Source organism: Tupaia chinensis, unplaced genomic scaffold, assembly GCF_000334495.1.
Source record: "Tupaia chinensis unplaced genomic scaffold, TupChi_1.0 Scaffold000197_1, whole genome shotgun sequence".
Classification (NCBI taxonomy): domain Eukaryota; kingdom Metazoa; phylum Chordata; class Mammalia; order Scandentia; family Tupaiidae; genus Tupaia; species Tupaia belangeri.
The window spans coordinates 4,655,746-4,670,737 of NW_006159672.1; the positions used below are offsets into that span (position 1 = coordinate 4,655,746).

At 41.1% G+C, this 14,992-nt stretch overlaps 1 protein-coding gene across 1 annotated transcript in view; it reads right to left on the minus strand.

Annotated features, from left to right (window-relative positions):
* The window catches only part of TCERG1L (transcription elongation regulator 1 like), a 249,209-nt gene that overhangs the window by 54,369 nt on the left and 179,848 nt on the right, over positions 1–14,992 (minus strand). Inside the window, exon 9 of the mRNA XM_006146995.2 lies at positions 4,131–4,197. Coding sequence (XP_006147057.1) covers positions 4,131–4,197 — 67 coding nt within the window. The remainder of the gene's footprint in view (positions 1–4,130; positions 4,198–14,992) is intronic.

Consider the following 14,992-nt stretch of genomic DNA (forward strand, 5'->3'; position numbering starts at 1 on the left):
TGAGGCCAGTTCTACAGGGAAAGCAATGAAATTGGGTAATGTAGGCAGACATCCCAACTACTTTGGATCCTATCAAGATTTTCTTCCTACACAAATTCAAAAATGAATCAAATGATGGCTACATTTTTGTTTCTTTTGTGCCCCAGGAAACTCATCTTGTTTTTCATATTAAGCACGTATATCCAATGGCCAACAGAGACTGGCTTAACTGATATCCACAGTGTGAATGTAAAAACAAAGAGGTGACACTTTATTTCCTTTCTTGAAGCTCCCTGGCTCCCATCAAAGGCACTTGAAGTTCATTCCCTATGGTTCACACAAGTATCTTTTGACCATTAAATTTTTAAAGAATTTAGATCTCCATACTGTGGCTCACTGGCTTCAAAACGCTGTGAGGGCAAAGCCATAGGAGCCTGGGAAGGAGGAGACCCTTGCCTCCTAGCAGATCACCTGTTTGACTTGAAGAAGACAATGCCTATCTTTCCTTAAATTGTTTTGGAAAGTTCTGTGATGCCTGCTTGTTAGTGAAAGCACTCACATCTGATTCTGCAGGTTTGTGGCTCCATGGGTTTCCACCAGGTAGAAGTCTACCCTGAAGCTCCCTGGCTGTCTGTATCCTCTGCCTTGCTTGTACCCACTCCTACTACCCCCAACCTTTACTAGAATGCTGCAGAATGAAGGACTCAAGAAGGGAAAGGGGCAAATGTTCTGAGTCAAGATTTCACTTTTCCTTCATTTAGGCTAATATTTGTTATTGTGAAAGTTTTACTTCTCCTAGGCATATTTATTTATTTTTTAAGAGAAAATATACACAAGGCTAACATTTTCAAGCATGGTATTTGGATTCCAGTCATAGGTTTAAATGTCCCATGGGACTGGCTGATATAGCAACCTGGTGCATGAGTGAATGTACCTGCTGGTCTGTGGTGAGAGCCAGGTTCTGATGAAATATCCATCCAGGCACCACCCAGGGCCAGCAATAGCCTAGCTCAAGAAGTGGCCTGTGAAACTTCCCTCATTGATTGGGAAGTTTCTCTTTTCTCTGCCAAAGATGAGAGCTTGGAGCAGGCACATCATTCCTTCCTTTCATTTTCTCTTTCTATGAAACTCGGTGTGGAAGGAAAGGCAGACTAATGGCCTTACAGAAATGTTTAAACGGGTAAGAATCGTCCTCTAGCTTGAAAGAAAAGAGGAGTTGTATGATGTAACCACCACAATCAAACAGTAAGAAATCTACTTTAAGGGAGAGTTTCCCTTTTGCTGAGTAAAACATGTGGTTACACAGGCTTCATTCTATCTAGGGGCCACCTCATTCTGCCAGTAAGACTTCTACAATTACTTAAAAAAAATTGCCAGAGGGCATGTACAGTCACCAAAGAGAGAGAGAGAGAGAGAGAGAGAAGGAAAGTGAGGATTCCCCTTCCCTGCATAGGGAACCGTCACACTGCAATCCTTTCTCTTCCATTTCTTCTTCTTTTTGGGATTTTGGGCACACACACCATAATACCCAGCATGTTTCTCAAGCCACCAAATCTGAGACTCTAACTTCCTAGTTGGCTGTGTGGGGTCCATCCACCATAATCACCATACCACAAGCTTGTGTTGTAATCACATTTTATAGGTGATAAATTTGAGCTCAGAGTTGAGTTATTTTACCCAAAGTCACCAAGCAAGCAAGGCACAGAGCTAGACACCAATTCAAAGCTGCCCTATCCCAGCACATGGCACCATTGACTACCTTCACTGCTCCTAGAGGGCTCTGAAAGCACAGACAGCATGTGGGTACCTGGGGCTGGTTGGGGGAAGGCAAACATTGCCCACAGTGTCTGAAATGCCCAGAGCCTCTGAGATAATTGCTTCTGCAGGGTGCTCAAGGCAATTGCTGAACCCTTTTGCCATCTGTTTAGTGTTTGAATAAGATCGATGCAATCAATAGAGTCAACATGATGTTGTTCTTTCCATACCATCTAAGCATCCATTCAGGAAAGACACACTATGAAGGGACATCACTTACCGATTCCTCTTGGTCTTCACGTTTTGGTCTTCCCTGCCATCTTCAGAACTGGATCCATCGCTGTCAGCTGAAAGAAAAATCAAGTTTATCCTGCTGGAGTGTCATCTCAGTGCTTAAGTGAACCACAAGTCAGCATTCACCTTCAAGTGGACTTTTCTGGAAATTAAGAAAATAGATTTCTCTTAAAGGTGGACGTCATGTCCTATAACTAATTTTTTTCTTGGTACACATTCTTTTACAATTCAAACAGAAAAAAATTCTGATTTTGCTATTCTGTTAAGAGGTCATATTTTGCCCCTGTCATTTAGGAGTTGCTGAACCTTCCAGAGGGACTGGAGGATGGAGATTTTAAAGAAAGCATCCACCTATCACTCCCCTCATGCCTCAGGATGAAAGCCCTGGAATACACCTTCTATTTCATGTCTGTCTTCATCATTTTGTGAGTGAATCAGAAATCTAGACCTAGGCTGCCTTCTTTGCCAGCTGTTCTAAGGAAAGGGTTATCAACAAGGTTTCCTTTTGGTCCTGATTTTAGCTTCCCTTGGTCTCTAATCAGATTTTTTCTTGCATGCAGTGTGGACTTCACCACTGAGCACATCTAGTTCAAAAAGTCCAAATTATTTTGGAGACAAGCACTCACATCTGATTCTGCAGGTTTGTGGCTCCATGGGTTTCCACCAGGTAGAAGTCTACCCTGAAGCTCCCTGGCTGTCTGTATCCTCTGCCTTGCTTGTACCCACTCCTACTACCCCCAACCTTTACTAGAATGCTGCAGAATGAAGGACTCAAGAAGGGAAAGGGGCAAATGTTCTGAGTCAAGATTTCACTTTTCCTTCATTTAGGCTAATATTTGTTATTGTGAAAGTTTTACTTCTCCTAGGCATATTTATTTATTTTTTAAGAGAAAATATACACAAGGCTAACATTTTCAAGCATGGTATTTGGATTCCAGTCATAGGTTTAAATGTCCCATGGGACTGGCTGATATAGCAACCTGGTGCATGAGTGAATGTACCTGCTGGTCTGTGGTGAGAGCCAGGTTCTGATGAAATATCCATCCAGGCACCACCCAGGGCCAGCAATAGCCTAGCTCAAGAAGTGGCCTGTGAAACTTCCCTCATTGATTGGGAAGTTTCTCTTTTCTCTGCCAAAGATGAGAGCTTGGAGCAGGCACATCATTCCTTCCTTTCATTTTCTCTTTCTATGAAACTCGGTGTGGAAGGAAAGGCAGACTAATGGCCTTACAGAAATGTTTAAACGGGTAAGAATCGTCCTCTAGCTTGAAAGAAAAGAGGAGTTGTATGATGTAACCACCACAATCAAACAGTAAGAAATCTACTTTAAGGGAGAGTTTCCCTTTTGCTGAGTAAAACATGTGGTTACACAGGCTTCATTCTATCTAGGGGCCACCTCATTCTGCCAGTAAGACTTCTACAATTACTTAAAAAAAATTGCCAGAGGGCATGTACAGTCACCAAAGAGAGAGAGAGAGAGAGAGAGAGAAGGAAAGTGAGGATTCCCCTTCCCTGCATAGGGAACCGTCACACTGCAATCCTTTCTCTTCCATTTCTTCTTCTTTTTGGGATTTTGGGCACACACACCATAATACCCAGCATGTTTCTCAAGCCACCAAATCTGAGACTCTAACTTCCTAGTTGGCTGTGTGGGGTCCATCCACCATAATCACCATACCACAAGCTTGTGTTGTAATCACATTTTATAGGTGATAAATTTGAGCTCAGAGTTGAGTTATTTTACCCAAAGTCACCAAGCAAGCAAGGCACAGAGCTAGACACCAATTCAAAGCTGCCCTATCCCAGCACATGGCACCATTGACTACCTTCACTGCTCCTAGAGGGCTCTGAAAGCACAGACAGCATGTGGGTACCTGGGGCTGGTTGGGGGAAGGCAAACATTGCCCACAGTGTCTGAAATGCCCAGAGCCTCTGAGATAATTGCTTCTGCAGGGTGCTCAAGGCAATTGCTGAACCCTTTTGCCATCTGTTTAGTGTTTGAATAAGATCGATGCAATCAATATAGTCAACATGATGTTGTTCTTTCCATACCATCTAAGCATCCATTCAGGAAAGACACACTATGAAGGGACATCACTTACCGATTCCTCTTGGTCTTCACGTTTTGGTCTTCCCTGCCATCTTCAGAACTGGATCCATCGCTGTCAGCTGAAAGAAAAATCAAGTTTATCCTGCTGGAGTGTCATCTCAGTGCTTAAGTGAACCACAAGTCAGCATTCACCTTCAAGTGGACTTTTCTGGAAATTAAGAAAATAGATTTCTCTTAAAGGTGGACGTCATGTCCTATAACTAATTTTTTTCTTGGTACACATTCTTTTACAATTCAAACAGAAAAAAATTCTGATTTTGCTATTCTGTTAAGAGGTCATATTTTGCCCCTGTCATTTAGGAGTTGCTGAACCTTCCAGAGGGACTGGAGGATGGAGATTTTAAAGAAAGCATCCACCTATCACTCCCCTCATGCCTCAGGATGAAAGCCCTGGAATACACCTTCTATTTCATGTCTGTCTTCATCATTTTGTGAGTGAATCAGAAATCTAGACCTAGGCTGCCTTCTTTGCCAGCTGTTCTAAGGAAAGGGTTATCAACAAGGTTTCCTTTTGGTCCTGATTTTAGCTTCCCTTGGTCTCTAATCAGATTTTTTCTTGCATGCAGTGTGGACTTCACCACTGAGCACATCTAGTTCAAAAAGTCCAAATTATTTTGGAGACTCAGTTCCCTATTTCCATCGTGAAGAAGCCAACCCAGTAAATGTTTGATGAGCTTTCATAATGAAAAAGTGAAAAGGTGCGTTGGTGTTTCATCTTGGTCTCCAAAAGGAAAAGAGGAAAAATGAGTACACAGATGGTTCTAGAGCATTATCATTTTTGCCCTGACAGGCTGAATGATTTCTAAATGCTCCTGAGCATCACAAAAGCCTTCCCACCCTGTTTCTCATTCTGTGTTTACCATCCCTCAGAAATGACTTGCTCATTAAGCTTATCACATTGTGGGTGGCAGTGAAGGGGCTGGGCTGAACTTGGCAGAGTGTCCCTCCACATTCCCACTGTGCCCACCTGGGCTACCACCCTCCCTGTGACTGCTAAGCCTCTCACTTCTTTCTTTGGAGGCTCTGCAATATTCGAGAATGGTGCTCATAATGAATGTGGAGTTTATGGAAAATGACATCAATTTAAACAATCACAAAGCCCTCCACACCTTTTCTTTTTCTAAAACCTGACAATTCTCCATATGCATTGTGTTTGGAATTCTAATAATGCCTCTGTTACCAGCTCTCAATTTAAATTTATTCATAGGTTTGCTGTCAGTGTACACTGCAGAGCTGTTGATGAGAGGGTCAAGTTCTCGAAGCTCTGGGCTCTTCTTAGCCACATTTCATCTTATGTTTAGTGGCCTCCTCCCACTGACTGCCCATCTGCACCACATCCTGCACACACACAGAGTCACACCATTGCCCACTTGGTCTATTGAACCACTGAATGCTTCCTATGTAAGAACTACCTGTAGGTGAGTCAAATTTCCATCTTCTGACAAGGTCACACACACTTTGTAAAGAGCCTCCACCAGAGAAAAGGTAGTGACTCTCTTTCAAAAATGAGGCAAGTTCAGGCTTCAGGGTTTTTCATAGGCCAGTGTTAGGGGGAGGGGTTTTTAGAACTTCAGTCTAGAGAAGATGGAGGAATCAGAGTCCAAGACATGGGTCTAAGGCTCTCAATCAGGGGTTCTCAACCCTAGGACTGCTGGCATCTTTGCTGTGGGGACTGTGCTGTGTATTGTGGGATATTTGAAACATTCACGTTTTATGCACTGTAGGATATTAAGTGCATCCCTAGTCTCTACTAGATGCCTGCAGCAGTATATCTTCCCAGTTGTGATAACCAAAAATGTCTCCAGAAATTGCCAAACATCCCCTGGAGTATAAGTGCTTACTCTAGTTGAAAACCACTAGTCTAGCAAGAAAGACCATTCATGGTAATTGAGGTAATTGGGGAGGGGAAAGGGAAGACACTGAAGGTTTGCCCCTTTTGCTGTCTATGTTGTATTCCTTCATGGATCCTTCCCTTGCTCTAACAATTCCCTCTATACTGGTGGCCCTGAAAGGCATATGTTATTTTCCCTGAACCCACCCCAAGCTTCACTCTTGCCTGGCTCTCCACCTCCTGGCATCTCTATCTTACTGTCTCATGGCACTCCCACTCAGCACTTTCTAACTGAGCTCACCTTGCACACACCATTCCCTGACTTAGCCTCCATATCTAGCAAAATCCCTTCACATAAAATCAGGATCATGTTCATTGTTCCCTCTGATCCCTCTTATCCCCTGGTGTACTAAGATCTTACAATGAGGTCTCCTTCAGCTCCTACCAGACCAACTGCTTATCTGCCTGCCTGTACTGTAGTGTCTGAAATTTTTCTAAGGTATGCCTCCTGATTGTTATGTCTAGAGGTGATGCCATTTTAGCTTAGTCTTAAAGAATAATGGATTGTGCGGGAACCAGCAGTTAGCGTAATGGCTATGTCGCTGGACTCCCACGTAGTCTACCGCGGTTCGTGTCTTGGACCCAGTGGCTTAAAACTCATGCCCGGGCATGTGTGCATGTGTGCCCAAGATCCCAAGAGGAGAATGGAGGAGAAGGGATTGCAGTGTGACCATCCCCCCTGGGAGGTGATTTCTCGCTTTCTGTCTCTATGTCTCTCTCTGTCTGTCTGGCGAGCGCATGCGCCCTATAGTGAAAACCTCTCCAAAAAAAAAAAAGAATAATGGATTGTTTTTGTTATCCACATGTCTTTCTGGCAGATAAGATGGGAATGAGATGCTATATGAGAACAACAGAGACAAGACATAAAGCAAGGCATGGAAGAGGCAGAAGCCTTCTCATGCTCTATACCAGAACATATTCAGGGGGTATGTGTCAAAGGTGAAATATAAAATTTTCTTAAAGTTTGAAAATGAGAACATACGCTTACACAAATTTATTTAAAAGAAAGCTTTGTGATATTGTTTATTTGTTAGAGTTTTTGTTTGTTCATTTTGAATAATTTCAATGTGGCTAAAAAATTCCTAATCAAAATATAAAATCCAGAAGCCATAAGGAAAATGTTTATAAATGTCATTGATTTAAAAAGTCTAAGACTAGAGGGAGTGTCACTCAAAAATGGAGTGTAAGTCTCTTGGAGTTGTACCCTCCACCAAAACTGCCATTGAACTGAAATAGTGACTAGAATCAACTATTTCAGAATTCTGGAACCTGATGACACTTAGGACAGCTAGGGCAATGTTGGATGAAGAGAGAGGCTATTATTCTTAGCTGATCACAACATAATAAAACAGAAACTTCAGTGATTACATACAAGAAATACACACTGTATAAAAGTCATTTGGAAAAGTCTCAATTGTATATCCCCAGCCCTCAACAAACCCACATCAATAATCTCTGTGAATTAGGAGAATCGGATTTCCACAATTGCCACATTATCATGCTCAGGATGTCTAGCTTTAAACAAAAAATTACAAAATATACCAAGTATGGCCCCTTTGCCTGAGAAAAAAATTATGACAGAAACCATCTATGTGGAAGCCCATATACAAAAATTAACTCACAATGGATTAAAGAACTAAACTTATAAGCTAAAATTATAAAACTCTTAGAAAACTTAGGAGAAATCTTTGTGACATTGTTTTCTGCAGTGATATGACACCAAAATAACAATTAATAAAAAAAAATCCATTAAATTGGACTTATTCAAAACAAAAATTTTTTGTACATTAAAGGACTACAAAGAGGGGGGAAATCCAAAAAATAGAATAAAATATTTACTAACTATATATCTGATAAGTATCACTATCTGTATATATATATAATTCCTACGATTCACAACCACACAAAGCACTTGAATAGACATTTGAATAGAAGATGTAATGGCCAAGAAACACATGCTCAACATTATTAGTTATTAGGGAGAGGCAAATCAAACTGATAATTTGATACAACATCATATCCACTTTGATGGCTATAAGCAAAACAAACTAATAAACAACAACAAAAAAAAAACCCAGAAACCAGAAAACCCCATCAAGGATGTACAGAAAGTAAAACCATCCTGTGCATTACTGCTTGTGGGCTCGTGGGAGTGTAAAATGTATAGCTGCTATGGGAAAAAGTTTGGCTATTCCTTAAGAAATTAAGAAGTACCATATGAGCCAGCAATTCCAATCTTAAATATGTCCTCCAAAAACAAAAAGTCAAAAAAAGGATCTCAGACAGCTATTTGCATGCTAGTGTTCATAGTCTCCTTATTCACAGCAGCCAAAATAATGGGAACTATTCAAGTGCCTTCCAACAGATTAATGGATAAACAAAGTATGGTATTTGAGTACTTGTAACGGAATATTATTCAGGCATGAAAAGGAATGATGTTCTAATACATGCTATAACATGAATAAGACTTGAAGACATTATGTTAAGTGAAATAGAACAAATGTTATATAATCCCACTTATATGAGGCTTATAGAATAGACAAGTCTTTAGAGATAGAAAGTAGATAGAGGTTGCTCGAGGCTGAGGGGAAGAAGGGATAGAAAGTTACTGCTTAATTGTTATGGAGTTTTTGTTTTGGGTGATTAGAAAGTTTTGAATAGGACCTAGTGGTTAAGGGAGCTGGGTTCCACAAGGCCACCACATGGTTCAAAACTTATACTTGGTAGCTTGAAAAATATATCAGGCTTGCGTATGCCAAATGCCGTATAGGATGAAGAAATGGAGAAGGGACTGTGTGGTGTGGCCATGTCTCACTGAGGATGCTTTCTTCTTCTTCCTGTCTGTCTCTCTCTGAGAGAGCTCATGCACCCTCTGCCAATTAAAAATAAATGTTTTTGACATAGTGGTGACAGTTACACAACATTGTGAATGTACTTAATACTACCAAGTTGTATACTCAAAAAATGTTAAAATGGTAAATTCCATGTTATATATATTTTAGTACAATAAGAGAAAACATCAAGAATAGCTTCTTTTATGGTAAAAAAAATCAAATTGTTGGAAAAATATTGGATAATAGTACAGTTAAAACATTGTTACCTTTGGTTTACAAGAATCCATACACAAGTACTTAAACACTTCACAGGAATAAGAAATAAAACAAATGGCCAAAAAGGCTGTGAAACCTATGAAAATCTACTCAATTTTATTCAAAATTTTAAAAATGCCAACTGAAATGAACAATTGTTTCAGAAATTAACTTTTGGTGATCTATAATACAATGCTGATAAGAATATACAGAATCAGTGAGAATGTGAATTGATCAATCTCTTTGGAGAAAGATTTAGTAATATTTGTCATGAATAAAAATGCATGCACTTTTTGATCTGGCAATTCTAATCATATGAAATTAGACAATAGATATACTTTAAAACAGTTCTTAAGATAAATATGTATGTAGGGAGATGTTCCTATTGACATCATATGTGTTAGTTAAAAATAAATAAATAACCTAGAAGTCTATCTCTAGGGAAGTTCTGATAAAGTTGTGATGTATCCAGACAAGAAGATGGGGAAGAAAGAGATCAGAAAAAAGGGATAGGGGAAAAGAAGAGAAAGAGATAAAAAGAAGAGGGGAACAGAGATAGATGCAAAAATATATTTATGATCTAGAGATGTATCTAAGCATAGAAAAAATAGATATCTGAGATATATTACAAGAAGGTGCAGTCTTATCATTTTTTTTTCTGTTTTTTTTTTTTTAGGTTTTGCCGTAGGATGCATGTGCTAAAAGGTGAGAGGGAAAGAGAGAAATCACCCCTGAGAGGGGATGACCATGTCTTAATCTCTTCTCCTCCATTTCCCTCCTGGGATTTTGGGCACTCAGGTACACCCATGGGGAGTAATTTTCAAACCACCATGTCTAAGATTAGACATGGTCATTGGGAGCCCAGAGCCCCAACCACCATACCACCTGCCGGCCCATTAATATTTTTGACATTTTATTTACATCTGTATGTCTATAGAAAAATATAGAGATACACATACACAAACATCTAAGTATTTTTAAAATGTATTGTTTTTATGCATTTACCAAAAGTAGTGTGTGTGTGTGTGTGTGTGTGTGTGTGTGTATGTATTCTTTTTTTCTGTTGCTGAGTTTGGAAACTAAGTTGGTTAGATAGTCAGAAGTCCTCTGAATCTCTGTAAGCCAAATGTCTTTTTTTCTATGAATAGAAGAGCTTACATCATTTCCCTTGGAAAAGGTAGACACAATCTCTGGTTAAGACTTATCAAAGAATTTTAGGAGTCAAATTATGATGTGCAGGCAAATTTACATTGAAGTGAGATCCATGGAGTGTAGTATACACTTGAGTTCCTAGGTAGATAAAGCCTGGTAAGTCAGAGAATGGTAATTCCTCCCAGGCATCCCAGAATGGTAGTGTTCAACAGCATCAATTGGATAGGAGTCCCCAGATCATTCCTTAATGGCAAATGTACTTACCCCCAAAGTGGCTATCATACTATGAAAACTGATATGATAATATGGCAAATGTTTATTAGCACCTAAGCAGTCTCCGCTGGTCAGCATTCACACTCACACCCCATTTTCACATCTCTTCCCCCACTCCCTTCTTGGGAATAATACTCTCAGTAACACAGATGAGCTTTCCTGGAAACTGAACAAATGATGTGATCTGAATTTTGTGAGCTGTTTGCAAAGACCAGATAGAAGTACTTACAGTTGGTTGAATAATTATTATACCCTAAGAAATGTACAAGTTACTCAAAGAACAAGACGTCGGAATTGTTCCAAAACACTCTTCCAACCTGGTTAAACCTAACCTTCTATTAGAATTGGCCTGAGAAAAGGCTTTCACATGAGTGGGGTAGCTATCCTTTGCAGTCAAAATTATGTCCAGTTTGTTTTAGTGGTATTTACAAACAAAGCCAGTTGGAAACTTACAGATAAAATGATACAGTGCTTCCCTCCAGACTTTTGAAAGTCATTAATCTCCAGTGGCATCTGCTGAGACCATGGTGAGTTGAGACCTTCATCATGGGAATTTTGTACACATAACTCCATGCACTCTGCAGGAGATATTTGTGCAAAAATGACCCAGGGTCAGAAGATGACTAAACCAGCAAAGTCTCACCTACAAAAGTGCTACATGAGCATAAAAATACAGTGCTCAGCAGGCTGCAAGGCCAGGCCCTTGGTTGTGCTTTATCACAGTTAAGCTTTTAACAGGACAACCTCCATCTCTGATCAGACCTCTTCATAAAATAGCAAACAGCCAGTCTCTCTGCATGGTCTGAAATCCATGAGATGGGACAATACATAAATCATTCACTTACAAGTTGCTTGTTTTGTTTAAGATTTGTGTTTTTGAGTGAGAAAATAGGATCAATGAGTAACATAAAATTGATCCCTGTGGATAGCACCTGGCACCTTCAAGGGTGCAGGAGAATAGATGCTCTCTGAAAACTGGTTTTCCTGGGCACAAAGAAGGACAATATGAGGGGGTTCTCCTGCATACACACATCTTACAGGAGCTAGGTCAGAAATCATCTACAGGTGGGAAAGCTGAGGTGGGTGGAACCCTATAAACAGTGGGGTGAGGGGGAGTGCTCTCATAGGAACAAATAGAGCAGATGCCAAGCAGGGGCGTGCTCTCATAGGAACAAATAGAGCACACAGCCCAAGGTTGTTTAGCAACAAGAGTCACATGGGTGTTGAGTTTCTATCAGGTGAGAAGGGTTAGGATTGTTAGTCTGCACTGAAGAACAAGAGGCCCTGGGTGTGAAGAGAGGTGGGTAGTATCTATTGGGTGCACAGTGGCTCCATCTCCATCCACCAGCATGAGGAATTAGTAGGACAGATAACAAAATTGGTCTTCTCTGTATTCCTAGGTTGCATTTTACTTATGAGAGAAATGTAATGAATACAAAATTTAGGCAAAGAAGAAGCCAAGGCAGAGCTGGGAAGATGGCTCCAGGCCACTTTCATGAGGAGATAAACCAACAATATCCCTAGTTGAAACTCAGGAAAGAAGTTCTACATTTGTTCAACCATAGTAATGCTAGCTGTTTCCATGTTCATCTGGAAATGCTGCACTAAAGGCCCTGTCAGTTATACAGGAATTCCTGCCACTTTCCATGCCCTAATGATCTCTGTGAGCTTCCCAGGGCTCCAAACCTCCTAGCTCAGGTACAGGTGACAATGGGGTCTCTTAGACATGCCTTTTTCCTCTTGTTTCAGGGCCTGCAACACATCTCTTTCTGTATACCACCTCCTCATCTTCTGGGGTCCAGTGAGAATGATTATGCCTCAAGGAGGATCCTCTGGCCACTGGTCTGGCTATTCACTTTGCTCCACTCACCCACTGTCCCTTACTTCTCTTCCCCAACATTCAGCACACATCACCACTTGCTCATTGTTAAAGTTCTGCATCAAACTCAGTGTCTGGTCAATCATGAGTCACTAAATAAAGAAATGTTTGAGAAGGAAACTAATTTCCTTCTTCCTCCTTTCCCTCTCCTCCCTTCCTTTCTTCTATCCTTCCTGGACCAGGAGGTGGTGGCAGCTTGAAGCTTTGGATACTAGGGGACACCATTTTGAAAAATGCTCTAGTCTCTCCAGTTTCACAAACAATTGATCCCAAAGGCACAGAGTGGTGACATAACCTCTTTATCAACACTGATTAAATGGTGCATCTAGAAACTTGGTTAAGCCTCTGAAGTCAAACACAGTAAACTGAAAGGTGAGTGTTATCATAGCATTCTTAAGACTCCACTAAGTATTGGGACCAGCAGTTAACATAATGGCTATGTCGCTGGACTCCCATGTAGTCAACTGTGGTTCGAGTCCCAGACCCGGTGTCTTAAACTCATGCCGGGCGTGAGTGTGTGTGTGTGTGTGTGTGTGTGTGCCCAAGATCTCAAGAGGAGAATGGAGGAGAAAGGATTGCAGTGTGGCCATCCTCCCGGGAGAAGATTTCTCACTTTGTGTCTCTCTGTCTCTGTCTGTCTTTCTGGCGAGCGCATGTACCCTATAGGAAAAAACCTGTACAAAAAAAAAAAAAAAGACTCCACCAAGTGTCTCACATCCTAGCTTGTTCCTGCCCTAAACATGGGCTACTTGGAAAATTTTACCAGGCCTTAAACAAGCACTCCATAATACTCTGTTTTTTGTAAAAGCCAGTAAGGGATTCATTCTCTAGAACAACCTGTCTTTGCTCACCTGCCTTATCTAGGTGTCATGTTACAGAGACTGACCAAAGTGAGTGCTGAAAAGAAGCCTAGATAACAAGACTTTTTGTTCACTCATGTTATTCATTGTGTAAAGAGGAGGCTTACACCCTAGAGGCCAGCAGTTAGTGACCCAGATATAGAACACTGGATGCATGTGAAGGTCAAGATTCTTTCCAGAGTTGGGGGAGATGAATTCCCAGTAAGGAGATCCTCACAGGCCAACTTGAGTCCTCTTAGAGCAATGTACATCCTTTCCACTTTGGAGAACTTCAGCATTCATATTTTCAGCGGCCCCAGGCCTTGCAGGGTGCCCCCTGGACATCTGGTTCTATTGCAGTTTGAAGATCTAGTGTATACTATCTCTGCCAAACAAAGCTTGGAAAAGTAACCCATTCACTAGGAACAGCTGTGTTTACTCATGGGATGATTTAAAATCCTTCTTGGTGAAATGAATGTCATTATCAATTCACATTTGTCTTGCATATAAATGACCAAATGTTTACAGAACAATTGAATCCAAGAGAAGTGTGTGCCATCTCTATTACAGGTTGGGATGAGAAAGCGTTAAAAGGCAAGGCTGTCTGCATCTGATTATTAATGTGTCAACTCAAGGGGGCAAACTGTCTTCCAGTACTCTGGAAGATGTACTCTCATGTGATCAAGCCTAGCATCTCTTAATAACCATAATTTCTAATTAGGTTGCTCCATCCCAGAACTGGAGTTAAACCAGCTAGAGTGCAAATTTTTGTTCCCCCACATGATAGAAGTGTGACCTTGGGCAAGTTAATTAAATTCCTTTCCTCAATTCTGTAAAATGGATATTGGTCACAGAATATACTGCCCCACTCACAAATGTGCACATTCTAACGCTCAATCATGTGACCATATTAGGTCACATGGCAAAGGAGAATTAAGATTGCAGGTGGGATTAAAATTGCAATGCAGTTCACTTTGAAATGGGAGAGCACCCTGTATTATCCAGGTGGGAGCAATATAATCACAGAACCCATTCACGTGGAATAGGAGGGCAGAGGGTTGGGGTCAGAGTGGAAGATGCTGCCTTGCTGACTTAGGAGAAAGGGGCAATGAGCCAAGGGAAGCAAGCTACCTCTAGAAGCTGGAAAAGGCAAGAAGCATCTTAGTTCCCCACAGTTTCTGGGATAACAGCCCTGACAACAGTACTGTAGGATAATCAGTCTGTGCTGTTTTAAGCCACTTTGAGATAATTTGTTATAGCAGTCAATAATTGGTATCCAATACTGATGGCATCTACCACATGGGGCCATGGTGAGGATTAATTAGAACCAAGTATTGGAGCTATACAGTGCCCCTCGTCCCTCCAAGACATTCCTCTACCCTCTCCACTGCCAGGAGGAGGCTCAACTTTTCAGTTCTCGTCTGTAGGGATTCCTGACCTTTAGCCACTAGGAGGCATGAGCAGGAGAAAGTGAGAGAGGGTGGGGTATGTATTCCCCATTTCTCACTTGCCTTGCTTCTTCTCCATCCCAGAGGAAGAGCCTTAAGGAATTGTATCTAATTATCTCTGATACTTCCCATCAGGCTTCACCAAACCTCCCAGGATGTACCATTGTAGTCAGAATAGACAGTGCAAACTGGGGTGCTAATGGTGCTGTAGCCAGACTACTGGATGATTTCTACCATCATTAGGAAGAGAAGACTTGGTGAAGAAGGTTAAATGCAATGAAAA